The following is a 16,136-nucleotide window of genomic DNA, read 5'->3' on the forward strand; positions in this document are numbered from 1 at the left end:
CACACGGGTGGGTTGTTTCTCAGCTCAGTCCCTTAATGGGACCGTTTATCTTGTGGGAAAGCGTGAAGCTGCCCTGAGTGTCAACAGCCACCATAGAAACCCCGTTTACACTCCTGAGCTTTGCCAGACAGCGCTGGAGAGCAAGCAGCAGCTATCAGAGTCAATATTGGTTTTCAGATGGGACCTAATTCCCCTCTGCTTCGTCAGCAGAACGGATCATGTGCGGTGTGTCAGATTGTGTTTCACGTGGTTATCTTTAGAATAAAGCCGTGCTTTCCATTCAAAAAGCACAGAAAAAAAGCCCGCTGTGACATATCACCAAGATCTGGTTTTTGCTCTCCTGTGTGCGTCTTTTCTTTTCTAGTAAGAGAAATGACATCGTAGGTCAGGAAACCAAAATGGTTATTTCCAAGAGAAAACAGTACATGGTACGGTGATAGAAAAACTGTTAATGGGTATTATTTTCACTGGGATTGCAGCTCGAGGATAAAATTAGACCTTTTCTTTAAAAAACAAGTCAGCGATAGATAGATATGGGAGCCATTGTGGGACCTATTACATCTTGTCTGTAAAAACACCCTGAAACATGTTCAGAAGTGGATGTGATGTCATCTTTTAAAATCTAAATCATACTAATTGCTGGAGTTTGGATCAATCCAAACACTCAATGCAGGAGAATATGATTGTGGTAAGGTGGTGGGCTTTGCAGACGGAACATGGTCTTCTGCTGGAAGGAAAAAAAAAAAGAGTTTTATCTACATTTAATGGTCTTTAAATTGCTAAACATCCCTAGAGGGTCTGCTAAGTTTTGGGGTTTCACAAGGAAGATTAAGAAAGAGGTAAGAATATAATTGCAACCACGGAGCAAGTGTCCCATATCTCCTGCTCCATGCACGATTTTTCGCACCCACCACAACCAGCACAATCAAACCAAAGCACAGACCCCACTCCGGCAGCTCCTTCTCCGAAAGGCCAATGCTTTAGGAGAACATGTCAGCTCACAAGAGTGGTTAATATACCCACACATACCTTTTTAAGCCATGGAGAACAAACCAATATTTTCTTTTCTTTTGCAAAACCACAAGGAATCTTGCCAGGGTCATCTTTTCCTGAGGGTAAATGTTTAGCATGATAAGGGATGTATGGAGCTCTCTTTACCGAGGGGTTAACAAAACCAGCCTGAACTGGAGCAGAACATCCCCAATCCCTCTGTCGTGCATTGCCCAGACTGGTAAAGCCTTGTCAAATCAAGGTGACAGCAGCAGGTACAACATTAAGTAAATAATCTGGTCCCAAGAGCCATCACAGCACTACCAGGAAAATCAAATGCCACTCAGCTGTGGAAAATCCTAATCACCCATCAGGATTGGGTCAGTGGCTTTTTGTGAAGATAAAACAGGATTAATTTCATCAGCGTTGCTTTTTTCAGGAGTGAGGTAGGTAAAAATTTAACACTGAAGTTCAGCTCTTGTCTATTAGTTCCTCAGCTGTAAAAAATTGTATAAGTTGGGCCTGGGAACCAGTGAGAAGTGACCCATGTCCACTCTTGCCATGAGGCAGGCTGACAGTTCAGCCACCTTTGGCCGACGTGGCCCTCACGGGGTCGTGGACACGTCTTTGGAAATGTCACAGTCTCATGTCTCACTAGGCTGGCAGTCGCTGACACTTCTCTAAAGTCTAAATTAAATCTTTCTCTGCTAATATACACACCAGCCTCCCACCCTACCTGCCATGAGATTACTACAAGGTGTAGAGACAGAGCAAGTGGGGCGAGCCACCGAGACCAGGCAGACCTGCTCTCTGATGAAGTGATGGAGGAAAATAGGTGCTTGGAAGCACTTGAATGAGAGCATTGTATAATATCAGCCTGGAGATTGCAACAAAAGGCAGGCGAGACATAAAACCCTGCCCTGCCACAACCTGCTTTCATATTACCAGGGATATCATTTGACCCCAGCATTTCCTTCTCCATTAAATGCTCCTTGAGTGATGAAGGGGTTTGTAATGGGAAATGTGTTGGCTCGGTGTTAACAGAGCACTGAATATTTTTCAGCGAACTCGTATCTGTTTACTGAAGGGAAAACAGGACCAATAACTGTACACAGCGGCTGGTCCTTTGTGTCCAAGAAAAGGCAGGACCTGCAAACCCAGCGCCTGCTCCGGCTCTTGGACGTGGTGGGGCTCCATCACCACGTGTGGGCTGTTCTGGCACCTCACGGCAAAACAAGACTCCCTGGGTGAAAAGAATGTGCTTGGACTTGTTCTTAGGCAAGCAAAAACACAGGATTAATACTGACTCCCTGCTGGAGCCGCTTTCTGTGTCACCTAATTGCTGCAGATTTAAAAAGGACACACTACCTGAATGAGCTGGAGAAACCGAAATACAACGGATTTCTTCACCTAAACAACCTCAGTTCACTTGAGTACGTTGTGCTGCTTCTCTGCTGGCACCCCCAAGCCTGGCCCTGGGCTGGGCTGTACCCTTCCCGCCAGCAAGAGCTCTGCACCTCCGCAGATGATGCAACGGCTCAGCAATTCTTGCAGCATGGTGAGCAAACCGGCTCAGGGCCCTTCTCTGCAGAGGAGCTGACATCTGGTGGGACACAGAAGCCATTGCAGGTCTTACCACATTCCAGTCTGGGTTGCATCAGACTTCGAATTTGAATAATAGGGAGGAAAAAATGGTTGTGTACCTAAGGGCAGGGGATTTTAAGGTATTTTTGGTTGCTTTGTTCTTACGAGCAACATGACCTTTTCTGTCCAGAACTCACTTCTCACCCAAGCCTTCTGGGGTTTCCTTTTACTCACTTCTGTTCCACCCAGTTCACCCATTTATACTTCTCTTTAGAAATGACAAAATGCATTCAAATATACCTCAGGTGCTGCAAATGGGGCTGAGCCCCAAAATGTGCACCCTACAACACCCTGACCCCAGGATGAGGTGACATGTACAATGACACTAGCATTTAAGAGGAGCGACTCTGTGTCACCTTGGTACATAAATGAGTAGAAAAACATCTAAACTTGTTCATAAATGAAATGGGAAGAGAGCAAAACAAGCCTGATGACAGGTAAAGAAAAGAGGCTTCAGCTGGTATTAGCCAGACTCCATTCCTGATATTGTGAGCCCTTCTGCCTTACGCAGGGAAGATTAAGCATCTCTAAAGAAGCTTAGGTAGCCTAATTAATGGTTCACTAGCCTAATTAATGAAGATCCAGGACAGACGCAAAGGCAGCCTAAGTTTTCCGCTTTCTCATCACCGTTCTGGGAACTGGCACACTGACTCGAGCAGATTGTTGGGGGCCAGTGTCACAGAAAGACATGACAATAACTGGACAGAGATTTTCTGTGCAGCTGCTGGAGAATTTTAATCAGGAGCAGTTTCAAGGCTGGGCTGGTAAATATTGCCATGGCTCAGTGACACCACAGCTACCCTGCACACTTGAAATAGCACCACCAAAGCGGCTCTGATGAAATAGCGGAGGGGAAGACCCGTCCCTGCAGCAATCCATGGTGTCTGAAAAAGGACAAGCGAAAGAAATCAATGACACATGATGAAGAAGTTGGCTGCTCTGCAAAGACGTTTGCAGAGGCTGACTTGAATAGCACCAAATTATTAGTTCCACCAAGAGTCCCATCCTCCTGTGCTTACTTAGATATATGTGCATGCATGTGTCATTGTATAAAGTGAGCAAAACCTTTATTCATAATTTCTAGATTCTGGTGCTTCTCGTCATGGTGGTAAATTGTAAAGACGTTCAGCAAATGGTGGGAACAGCCCTTCCCCATGTGGCAGCTGTTCACAGCAAACAGCTGAAATAATTCAGCAATCTGAATGCTGGCTGGAGGAGCAGGTGTTTGCCCCAGAACAGGATCCCTTGGCAGCACAAGGCAACTCACTCCTCACCCCTGTAGGCAGTTTCAGCTGTTTTACACACATCAGAAAGTCCCAGTACAGCCACCCTTAAAATGCTGCTCAGCTTTGTCACCAAGCTGGATAGTTTACTACCCTGCAAATACTCCTCTATTCCATCTTCAAGGCCAGAACCGGTGCTTGTGAAAAATGACCTTGTTTTCAGACCTAGAGCTGTCTCCCAGAAATGAGCCTGGTGTGACACTGAAGAGTGAAACGTTTCAGCAGGAAATACAGATTAATGCTCCCTGCTCTGTGTCTACCACGCTTCTTGTCCTGGCACTTTGACTGTGAGTAAATTCATTAAAAATGAAGCAAGTGCAGCCAGGCTGGGCAAGCTTTACATGTGCGGAAATATGGTGTGGAGGGGCTCGGTTTGGCGTTAAAACCAAATGTACTGTTTTAGGCATCAGCTGTTCATTTTGGTGCTGAAATGGAAGCATCTGCATTTAAAGCCTGAGGTCAGAGAGGGGAGATGAATGCCTATGTGCTCTGGATCTGTGGTGGAGAAATTCTTACGTATTTGCCGTTCATCAATAATGGATTCAGGTGAGAATTTATTTTACCGTGTTTGTGGGGTTTTTTTAATCTGCAGATGTTTTCCATATGTTAACTGGACCTGCTATCTTCATTATTACTGGCACTGATGTTAATAGTTAGTGCTATAACACTAGGGTGCTTTTCTAGAATATGTAAGGCTGCTGCACCATTATTAATGGTGAGAAGTGTGACTTTCTAAACCACTCTCCTGCTCTGTCTTGCTTTTTAATTATTTCTCTGACGTTTTCTTTTTAAAAACACGGAAAAGCCAATGAAGTCCCACTAGAATAGCAAAAGTAAGGGCTTTTGCAGATTCACAGAGAATTTGTGGCTTCAAGTGTGACAATTTGCTGATGGATTTAGACTGATGTCCCTTGGGACCTATATCTGAATAAAGCCACGCTTTGTACTTCCCTCCAGGGAAGCCTCTGCTTCCTCTGTTTTCAAGATATTAAAGCACCAATTTCAAAACAGAAAATTCAGGAAGCCAATTGAATGGCCATGATATATTATCAGCTTCTGGTTATAAACGAGCCTGAACGGAGCAAAGAACCATTGCTGACTTGCAGCAGCTGCCTGCTTGGTCTGAATCCCGTTTCAGGTGCTTCACCCGCGAGCGGGACTGTGAGCATGGCCAGGATAAAGCCACGGATTTTCTGAAATGAGGCACTTTTTCCACAACGAGCCTTGGTTTTATCCACGTGCCCTTCCTTGACACTCAACCGTATTTGCCTTCGGAGACGAATTACTTTGAAATGCTGTCACCAGAGCCTGGGAGGTCATACTATTTTGTGGGTTTTTTTCTCCTCCGTATTTTACGTGTGTGGAGGACAACAAATGCAGCCTGAGCCTAGAGGAGATGGAAGGACCTGTTTTTTGACTCGTTAGCTGAAGTTTTGCTGCCTGAATTACACACCATGCAGCAGTTAAAGAAAATAATTTTTCCTGGGCATCCTGACGTGTCCCAGCACACACTCGGGACTTGGAACCCTGCTGTTCTCCAACACGCTGGTGTTCCCGGGCGTCACGCTGGTGTGATTTTTGTGTTCCCTTGCAGCTCTCTCCTCTTGCTCAGCATAGCCTACACCAAATCTCATTACGGTAGATCCCACCAGCGTGGTTGAGGCGGTCCCCACTCAGCAGCCCCACAGTTTTCTGTTTGCTGGGCTTATCTTCACTCTCATCTTTCTACACAGGCAGTGTCAGAAAACTCTAACGTACCAGCTCTTTGTACAACTGCAATGCATTTTGTGGTTGATTTAGTTACTGTGCTGTCAGCATGTCCTCCCGCTTAATCTGTGCCATTAATTCCTTCCTTGCTACTGGCTTCAGAAAGCATTAACAAGGGAAAAATAAATCAAGTGTTAGAGCACAAAGAAGACTTGTGGGAAAAAGCTTTTGAGTCTTTTCTGAAGCTTTCATGCCTGTTATTCTTTACTTTGCTGATACAGCTGGATTTATCATCCTGTTGAATGTGCATATTCCAGACTATAAAAAAATAACAAAGTAAAACCACGTGTTCTCTGTATAGGTCAGAACTGGAGAAAGGCTGCCAGATATAACAGCGCAGGGCAACTTCATAGAAGTAGAACAAAATGTGCAAACACAGGCAAAGTCAAGCTTATGCTATTAATATGTCCCTCAAAACAAAGCGGAAACAAAAGCTGAGACATAACAGAGTGTGAGGACATCTGTGTGTGGGAGCGTGTGTGTGTGCGTGAACTTGGCTGTGTTCAGGAGCGCACATCTGTCTGCCAGCTGGGTGCAGATGTTTGTGTGACCACGAGCAGTACAGCCCTGTGTGTTGTGTGGGAATGTGGAGGGGCCTTTACCTTTCAGGGTGACGGGAAGCTTGTGAGAAGAGCTCAATTAAGTCAGTTTTTGGAGTCTTAAATTCATGTTCTGGGTCATGGGTGCTCTCGTGTCACTTTCTGCAGTCAAGGTGTCCATCAGATGAAGACACATCTCTGAAGAGTTACCATCATCTCTACAGCAGGACTTCTCGCTGGGGTGGAGCAGGGGTATATTTATCCCTGAGAAGTTCATGCCCGGTTTCATGCTTATATTGTGCTTTGTGTTTTCAAAGTGCAGCGCGAAGTTTTCTTTGTCCTTTCATCCTTTTTCTTTCCCCATATAAACCATGAGAAACTAGACTACACAGTTCAAGAGATCAAAGAACTCACACCAGGAGTGTTCTACCCCATGCAGCTCCCCGTGTGCTGGCTAGCTCCAAATATCTGAATCTGCACTTGGAAATATGGAAAATAAAGTTTTGAGAATGCAATTTGAGCTCACAGAGCTGAGGATCCCTGGACACTCAGTTGTGAAAAAGACACCTGTGCTACAGCACCGGAAAGGTCGATATAAATGGGGGCAGGAGGAGCAGGGTGTGGAGGACATGGAAGACTTCTTGTTTCCCCAGTAAATTGATGTTGAGTGAACACTTCAAGAGCAGGTTTCACAAAGATGTGGCCTTTTCGATTTCAACGCCCCCTCCCAAACATTAGAAGAAGATCCGCCCCCAGAGGAATCGATGACTGAACTCCTGTAGGCATCGGGAGGGGATGGATTTTCACATGCTGGTGTCTTTTTGAGGTTAAAGACCAAGAAGCAGCAGGGAGACTTCCCTGTGTGCAGCACCAGGGAACTCGGCAGAGCTCCCACATCTGATGTTGGCTGAGAAACTGCCCCATTCACTTGACCTGGTCTCTCTGTAGCTTTCTGTTCACTTCCTGTGCAAAAACATCGACACGCTGCAGCTTTAGTTGTGACCCAATGTTTTCAGAACAACCAAACGTAACGTTGGTCAGCACGTATGTTATCCACAACCTCAAAATATTTTCCCAGCTCTTCCCTTGGAGCTTCAGGGCTGCGTTTCCAGGATCAGAAGTTCAAGTGTAGGCAGACGTTCCAAAGCACAGGATCTGTCCTGCAATTTCCACAGCACGTAATGGATGTTGGTTAACATGGTGAGCTTTGAGCTGAACCTTCAGTGGATGTTCTCGCTGTTTTTGTGTGGCTAACAGTGGTGAAAAATCACCCTGATTCCAGGCAATGTGGGGTTTTGTGGGAATTACAGTGAAAAATGTGATTCTACTCCTTCTCTGGGAATGAGAAATAATCACGAAGGCCATTATGGACCCCAGGGTGATGAATGGAAACTCACAGCTCAAAGATTTATTTGAACTCATATTGACAATGTTACAAGCTGGTTAGTTGTCCAAAGTAGGTGTTCTCCCAGAAGTTTTGTCTGGGCTCAGCATTGGCATGAAATACCATGTTAAAACCAAATCATCATTATTCCTTCCCCACCATCAAGGGGAAAAAAGCTGCCCAGCAGCTCCTCGCAGTGCCCGCCGCTTTCTTTGGCTTTCTAACACTTCAGGTCTTCGAGACTGGCCTGAATAAAACCCATTTCCAAAACTTTGCAGCTGAAAATGAAAACACTTGCACAACCCCCCCCAGTCCATGAGGCATTCAGCCTATGGTTCATCTTTTTTTCTGCACAGGGCCTTCCCCATATCCGCCTCACACCACAGGTGTCTCCTCAGCCCTTCCCTTGGCCAGGAGGGGCCATTTTGTGTGAGGGGAGGGGGCCATTTTGTGGGTTCCACGGGCTCCTCAGGGCAGGAATAAATAGGAACGTGTGTCAGATGGGGGTCTGGACTCAGAGTGGGTGACAGGCGGTGTGTAGAGCCGCCTTAAGGCTTCTCCCCGGCCCGGCAGGGCTCACAGGGCCGGGCTAGGCCAGCCCCGGCCCGCAGCGCTCCCTGAGCCCCGGCCTGGAGCGGGGCAGCCGCGGGAGGGAAGCGCGGGTAGCGGCTGCACCGAGCCCGCCAGGCCCGCAGAGGGCCCCCGCGTCCGCGCCGCTCGGCCGAGAGGCGGCCCGCGGCCTGCAAGCCCTGGGCCAAAGCGGACGCCGCTGCCCGCCCCTCGGTGCGCCCGGGGCGGCCAGCGCGGTGCTCCCAGCGCGGTGCTCCCCGCGCGGCCTAGCTCGGCCTTACAGCCATGGGGAAGAAAGGGAAGCGGGAGAAGAAGGGGAAGGGGGCCGAGAAGACGGCCGCGAAGATGGAGAGGAAGGTGTCCCGCAGAGCCAAGAAGGAGGAGGTGAGTGGGGGGTACGGGGGGCTCCGGTAGCCCCGGCCTGCGGGGTCTGGGCCTCCTCTGGGGCGATGCGAAACGGGACCTGGAGGGAAAACCGTCGGTGGAGGCACGGGGAGATCGGGGACAGGGGTATTTCAAGTTGAAAGGAGTGTATCCAGACAGAAGCGGTTATAATATACCTTGGGTAAGTGCCCCGGGTGAAGATAAGCTGCTAAATTAACGTACACCGTGATTAAGTTACAAAAGACGTACCCATCAGTAACCAATTGACATGATCAGTGCTTTCTGACCACCTGCAAAACGAGGGCGTGTTTTTCAAGTTTTAGATCCTTCTGCATAGAAGAGGGAGACAGGACATTAAGTGATACATTGTTTAGAGGCAGAGGGCTTAGTTTATATTTCACTAATAATGAATAGATGCATTGTAAGTGAGAAACCAAACAATTATAACTACCATCATCAATTATAGAAGTTTGTCATTTTTTTTTTTAAATGGTAATGCGTATGTAATAATTTTGTGAATATAAGAAACACAAGAGCATCCAGGCTTTGGAGCCCTTATGGAGGATGATCCCCAGTGTTCCCTGGTGCTGATAAAATAAAGAATGTGCTTATCAGTATCATTGTCTCTGCTGTTAAGTTTATTTGTCCATTTTGTGGGTGCCCCCCAGTCATCACCCCTGTACCCCAAGATGTGCAGGCACAGGGGGTTTGAGGTCGGTGCACATCTTTTAAAACTTTTAGGGTTAGTGTTAGAGCAGTTCTGGTGAAAAAGCATTGCTTGTGCTCACACCTGTGCACTCGGGGAAGAGAATAAATGAAAACTGCTACCGGGAAGACTTTTGCCACGTTGCTGACGAGGTGGGAGCAGCGTATGACAGTGGGTGTAAAAGGACAAGAAAATGCAGTGTAAGGGTCCTGCTTGCTTTAAGGGTCCTCCCCCCTGCTTTTCTTCTGGTCTTAAAAGCAAATGAAAACTTTTTTTAAACTAATTTCTAGAGTGAGTGCTTGTATTTAGGCCTTGAAACAGTTGCCTTGCCCCGATCAAAACATGATGTTCCTAGCATAATGCAAAACTTAAATAATGGGAAAAATACTAGTGTGTGTTGATAACATCTGTCGGGAGAGTTGATGTCACACTGCAGGGGCAAAATGCCCAGATATTGGAAATCTCTGCTTTGACCACACGGTGATAATGCAGTTACCGAGAGAGAAAGGTTAACTGAAGGGAGGTGGGGAGCAGTGGGGGTGTAGGAGAGACTGTGAATCAGAAACTCCCTCCACCTGCAGTCCTGCTTCTGCCCTTGCAACTTGGTGTATCTGCAGTGTGGAGGCAGATTTTGGTTTTGATTGACAGAAGCCAAAAGGGAATAAAAACATGTACAGGTTTCTCTCCAGCTAAAGTATGAACTGGGAATAAAAAAGTTTCCAGTTCCGTTTATGCATTTTTCTGTTGCAGATGAAAAAGAGGGCTGGCTGGATTGTTGCACATACTTGTTCATCATTTTATTAAGGCTCAAATGGTTTGTGTTCACTTTTGCTGATTTACACAGTATTTCTGTTGTGGGAATAGCAGGTGTGCACTAAACTTTGCATATCATCCTTTTAGGACTCTTCTGAGCAACTTGGTAGAGTTTTAGGGGAGACCAATGTTTAATGCCTCTGTGGAAGTACTCGGCATCTGTTTCTGGTAGTGGAATGAAGGGAACATAAATAGACAATTAAAATAAAGAAGGGAAATCATGAGAGTGAATGCTGGCTTAATGTGTGTGTGTGGCTCTGTGCATGTCAAGGAACTCATGTCTGGCTTTTTATTTTCAGGAGGACCTTGAAGCCCTGATAGCAGAATTCCAGAGTTTAGATGCTAAAAAGACCCAAGTAATTGAGACATCCTGCCCACCTCCCTCACCCAGGTGAGAGATTGTGTCAGGCTTTGACTATCGCTTATATGGAAGTTGATGGTGCTTTCAAGGACATTTGTTTCTGTCAAGTTATTTCCTGAAAGTGGAAGGCATAATATCTGGCATGGCTGATATCTAGAGTTAATTTTATAATCTGGTGTATTAATATCTAATATCTTAATATCTTTGTCATGCACAAGGGGGTGAGTGTGCTCTCAGTAAGTTTGCAGATAACACCAGGTTGAGTGGAAGAGGGCAGGAGGCTCTACAGAGGGGCTGAATCAATGTGCTGAGGCCAGTTATCTGAGGCTGAACAAGGCCAAGTGCTGGCTCCTGCACTTGGGTAACAACAACCCCACGGGTGCTGCAGGCTCAGGGAAGAGCGACTGGAAAGCCCCTGGTGGAAAAGTTCCTGGGGGTGTTGGAGACAGTGGCTGAACATGAGCCAGCAGTGTGCCCAGGTGGCCAAAAAGGCCAACAGCATCCTGGCTTGTATCAGGAATGGTGTGGCCAGCAGGACCAGGACAGAGACCGTCCCTTGCACGGGACACTGGAGAGGCTGAACCTCAAATCCTGGGGTCAGTTTTGGGCCCTTCAAGCCAAGAAAGCCCTTGTGATGCTGGAACAAGTTGAGAGAAGGGAACGGAGCTGGGGAAGGGGCTGAAGCACAAGTGTGATGGGAGCGGCTGAGGGACCCTGGGGGGGTTCAGCTGGAGAACAGGAGCTGAGGGGAGACCTTCTGATCTCTGAACTGCCTGAAAGGAGCTTGGAGCTGGGGGGGTCGGGCTCTGATCCTGAGGAACAAGCGACAGCATGAGAGGGAGTGGCCTCAAATTGCGCCAGGGGAGATTGAGGTTGGATCTGGGGAACAATTTCTTCCCCCAAGGGCTGTGGGGCATTGGAACAGGCTGCCCATGGCAGTGGTGGAGTCACCATCCCTGGAGGGGTTGAACAGACACGGAGATGAGGTTCTTAATGCCATAGTTTAGAGGTGGACTTGGCAGTGTTGGGTTAACAGTCGGACTTGATAATTTTAAAGGTCTTTTCCAACCAAAATGATTCTATGATTTTAGATTGAATCCCTGGTTAAAAAAGGGACCAAAAGCTTTTTTTGGCCTTAAAATCCACTTTTTAATCATCCCTGAAAGGAGGCAAAGCAGGGTTAGATTGCAGGGCTTTGAGGAAGAATATAAGTTAAAAGGAAGTTTTGGATTCAGGCTCAAAAGCTGAAAGGACTTAAGAGGCAAAAGGATGTCATGAAATACAAGACACCATGAAGTGTAGGCTTGGGGTCTACATACTTCTAGGTTCTGTTTTTGTCTTTCCTGTGGCTTGTTAAATAAATGCCTTTCTCTGTGACACCTGTTTTTGTCTCTGCGTAATGGGACAGGTCAGTATGATGCTGGTGATCTCACAGCGGTCAGTTAGTTCCTCCTTGGGAGTGCAAAGCACTTTGGTGGTGCGCAGATGAGCAATGACCAGTGGTAACTGCAGAATAACGACGCAGAAAAGTCAATCCGAGACAGCCCAGTTCTACCCATAGTTATGTGGCATCATAAAAATAATTTTTTGTTCTTGACACACCAGCATTAAAATTCAAGAGCTCACGTCAAAAGGCATGTTAAATGACAGTGTAATGTGTGCTCCTAAAATAGGAGATTTCAGACAGTGTGAAATTAATCTTGCTGGAAGTTTTCAAGAAGTTAATTTCTTTGAGGAGTTTTTAGCCCTGGGGTGAATATCACAGCCGAGTAATTTGGCAGATGATGGAGAGACCTTTGTGGCCAGAGGGCAGAGGTGGTAGTCCTGGCTGAGTTAAAGCTGCAAGTTTTACAGGACTCTTATGCTTCTGTTTTGGCCATTCCTCTTTCTTTTGCAGGCTGAACGGCTCCCTCTCTGCTCACCCTGAGAAAGACGAATTAATCCTTTTTGGAGGTGAATATTTCAATGGCCAAAAAGTAATGTATACTTCCATTTTTTTTTTCTTCTTTATTCTACCCTCTCCCTGCCTTTTACTGTAATTTGCATGAGTCTCATTTGAAGTGAAATTCAAGGCAGCAGTCATAAAATATGTATTTGTCCCTGAATGAGAGCAAAGTAGCCTTTTAATTCTGCCTTGATACTGTCTCATGCCTGAGAGTTGGCAGGAAGGAGACATGCTAGAACCCATTAAGGAGTCAGAGTGATTGTCTCGGCATCAATATTTCAGGGCTTCATAATTTCTCCAGACTTAATTGTAGCCATATCTGCCCCTCATTTCTGATAACTATTGAAGAATCTGTATCTTCCACTTTTCAAAACAAGGCACTTCTGTGGTTTTGCTGCTGGCAAAGCATTGTCTGCCTGGAAGATGTGTATGATAGCAAATATTTGCAAGTAGGCACTCTTGTTACTGAATTTCTGCAAGTGTTTCTTGTGCTTCTGAAGTCAAACTGGTCTTTATGACCCTCAGAAGTTGTACATACTGTAGTGTGAAAACTCAAGCCTGCCAATGATATTTGGCTGCCTGAAGATGTGACGGGCTAAACTAATCCTGCTTGTTTCGCAGCCTCAAGCTGTTTCTGTCTCTGAAGTTGAGCTGCAGTTCAGGCAACTTCAACCTGCACATCTGTATTTAAGCTTCAACTTCTTAAGTCCTCGTGTGTCCAACTATCCCAGGCTTCACCAAGGGTTTGGTAAAGAACAGTCCAGTCCAGAGGATCGCTGAAAAAGCTCCTGGCTCCCCGGCCAGTGCAGGAGGTTGTTGTCCTTCCCTGCCTGATGAGGCAAAGCTGGTGCTGTGCGTCTTCTCCCCCGAACTCACAGATAACCCTCGGGGTGCCTGTGCGTGGACAGACTGACCCTGTCCAATGGAGAGCCGTGGTGACATGTATTTTCTCTTTCTAACAGACGTACCTGTATAACGAATTGTATGTTTACAACATCCGAAAGAACAGCTGGTCTAAAGTAGAGATCCCCAACCCACCACCACGGCGATGTGCTCACCAGGTAATGTACTGGGTGCCAGGGCAGCAATTGGGATGTTCTAATGCTGCTCTAAAGACGGATGGGAGTTGATTTTATTTTTTTTTTTTCCCTCCTGAGGGTGTCTGGCTTCTCTGCATTCTCCTTGTCATGGTGTCACTTCACCTCTTCTGCTGGAAGCCTGTCCAAGGTGCTCTTCCAATAATTGCGGAATGATGATTTGGGATGAGAAGAGCATCATCATCATAAGAATCATTTTGCAACTCAGCCCCAGCTCCACTGGGGTTGTATCTGTTGGGTTCACAGGACTCGCAGGGGAGGCTCTTTGGAAGATGAACTGTCTTGCTGCATTATATAGAGACCAGCTGAACCATCCATGATGCCAGGATGGCACCGAATTTTCAAAATGCTGGTCCAATATAACTTAGCATTTGACCAAAGTGCCATGAACAGAGTTGCTGTGTGTGATTATTTCCTTAATGCTCACAGACCTACAATGAACTGCCAGCACTGCCTTTGTCCTGCCTTTGGGTTGCTGTCTTTCTTATTTTTTCCCCCTTGGCAGATGGGCTGTATTTCTACTGTCTGCAAAGGCAATAGGCAAGGTTGTCTGAATTTTCTCTGGGATATCATGACAGTCCCCTAGAATTCACCTCTCTGGTGCCCGCGTCATTAAGGTCACTGACTGGTGATGATGGCAGATTTGGGTTTGTTTACTTCATGTGAACACCTGCACATTAGAAACTGGACCAAAGACTTGTATTTTTTGCAGGTCTTTGGCCCTCGCAAGCTGTCTGATAGATTATTTACCTGTCGCAGCAAGTGGCTGGGTGACTGGTACGTTGCAAAAACTGCCAGACAGGATGTGAATGTTATTTTCCTACCCATGGCCAAAGCTCTTTAGAGCTTCCCGGTAAGATCCAATACCCTGGTTAGGCTCATACACCCTTGTTTTGCTTTACACCTAAATACCAGTCTTGCTCTGAGTTGTGTGTCCTTTCTTGAATTAAAAGGGTCTGACAATTTTTGGGATACTCCCTGGTGCCTTGCTGATTTCAGAGGCCAAATTCCCCAAGGAGACCATGAATTCCAAAGCTCATTTCCCTGGGTGAAAAGGAGGTTGCTGTGCGGGTGAGGAGCTGCGAGGTGCTTGCCTGGTGCTGGATGCCAGCAGGTGGCTGTCGAGCAGCTGAATCTGAGCTGAGCAGGCAGCCTCACATTGGGGAGCTGCAACTGGGTTACAACAGCAGGAAAATGAGAAACCCAGCTGAGGAGTCCTGCTTCAACAGTGTTTTTTGCCTGATAATTAATTGTAGTCTCACAGGAGACAGTTCAGCCTCATGGTTTACTGGTTTGTTGTCTTCCTTGTGACTTTATTTTTTACGCATATTCTACATTAGCTCACAGGTAAACAGAAATGTGCTTGTGGGTTTGTGTGTGCATGTTTTCAGTCTTACTTGTTATCTCTGGTCTCTGACACGAGGTCCTCCGAGTTACACTGGCTTCATGACATCAGTTCAATGAAGCTGAGATGAGAATAGCCATGGATGGGTGCTAGTTGTTTAAGGAAAAGCTTTGGCTCTGTAATGAATGTTGAGCCAGCTCTTCAAAAGGTCACACACAAGTATGAGCAGGCTGTTGAATATACATTCCCCTTAAAGCTTTTAAGCTCTAGATACCCATGAAAATCAGGCATGTATCCCCTTTGTTCAGATACCTTCATGTTCCCACAAATCCTGCTTGCAAACACACCCCATGTTTTCTCATATGTCTAATCGGTGCATGTATAGGCTGGTTTATGTCAGGGCATGATGATGTGTCTGATGCTAAAAATCTTCTTTGCTGTTTGCTGGAAAAGATAGCCAGGTAATGAAGCCCTGCTTAAGAAAGAGATCATTATCCCAATGTTGATTGGTGATGGGTACCCTGCAAAAATGTGAGGAAGAATTTATTTATAGTGTAAACAACCCAAGAGGTGGCGGTCAAGGAAAAGATTTGCACAGTCGCGTAGTTTCTTTTTTTTGGGATTCCTTAATTTTTCCTTAGTTCTTACGCAGGTAATTTTAATGAAGTAAAGTCTTCCTTTGATCTCCCTGCTTTTAAATGTCAGATTGCATCACAACAGTGTTTGAGTGCTGCTCTGTGCAAAAAAAACCCAAACCGAACCCCTTTCATACTCTCTGCTACTTGCCCTAACCAAAGCAGTAACAGTGTCTGCTCATTTCCTTCTGTGTTTGATGGCTTTTTGGTTGGTGGGTTTGTGTTTTGGTGGGTTTTTTTTCCTTCAAATGGAGCAGAAATGCTTTTCAGGTCTTGGGAAGCAACAGGTTTGAACTTAAGCTTGGCTTCTGTACTGTTTGGTTTGTAATGTACAAAACCTGCAAAGGGCAGTTGTGCACTGTTAATGGTCCAAAAGATGTTTCCCTGTGTTACTGTGCCCAGTGCTGGGGTGTTAGATGTGTCTTAGAGGCACAAAGTGTCCCTGTTCCTCATGTTGCTCAGAGATCATCAGTATTTCTTCTACAGGGTTCTATTTATGTGACTGCAGGAGGGGTGAAATGCTGCTGAGCCTTAGCTGTGGAGAGGTTTCCTTTCAGTGAATGGAGAGATTTGAACAATTTTTAAACTGCATCCCAAGGTGCTTTCCAGGGAACTTTGAATTTGTAGAACTGGAACTCAAGATGGCTCTTTGCTATAGGGAAGGTGTGTTAAA

At 46.1% G+C, this 16,136-nt stretch overlaps 1 protein-coding gene across 4 annotated transcripts in view; it reads left to right on the top strand.

The window, feature by feature from the left end:
- Positions 1-4,320: 4,320 nt before the first annotated feature.
- The window catches only part of KLHDC4 (kelch domain containing 4), a 31,954-nt gene continuing 20,138 nt past the window's right edge, over positions 4,321-16,136 (top strand). Inside the window, exons 1-4 of one of the 4 annotated variants that reach the window (XM_065028821.1) lie at positions 4,321-4,463; positions 10,380-10,471; positions 12,339-12,417; positions 13,349-13,447. Coding sequence is in view for 1 of the 4 variants with exons in the window: in XM_005504729.3 (XP_005504786.2) it covers positions 8,463-8,561; positions 10,380-10,471; positions 12,339-12,417; positions 13,349-13,447 (369 nt within the window). In the remaining 3 variants the exon portion in view is untranslated. Of the gene's footprint in view, positions 4,464-8,314; positions 8,562-10,379; positions 10,472-12,338; positions 12,418-13,348; positions 13,448-14,195; positions 14,337-14,384; positions 16,127-16,136 lie in introns of those variants that run through there. The other 3 variants (XM_005504729.3, XM_065028823.1, XM_065028822.1) reach the window with 3 other exon arrangements.

The sequence above is a fragment of the Columba livia genome, chromosome 13, assembly GCF_036013475.1.
Source record: "Columba livia isolate bColLiv1 breed racing homer chromosome 13, bColLiv1.pat.W.v2, whole genome shotgun sequence".
Taxonomy (NCBI): Eukaryota; Metazoa; Chordata; class Aves; order Columbiformes; family Columbidae; genus Columba; species Columba livia.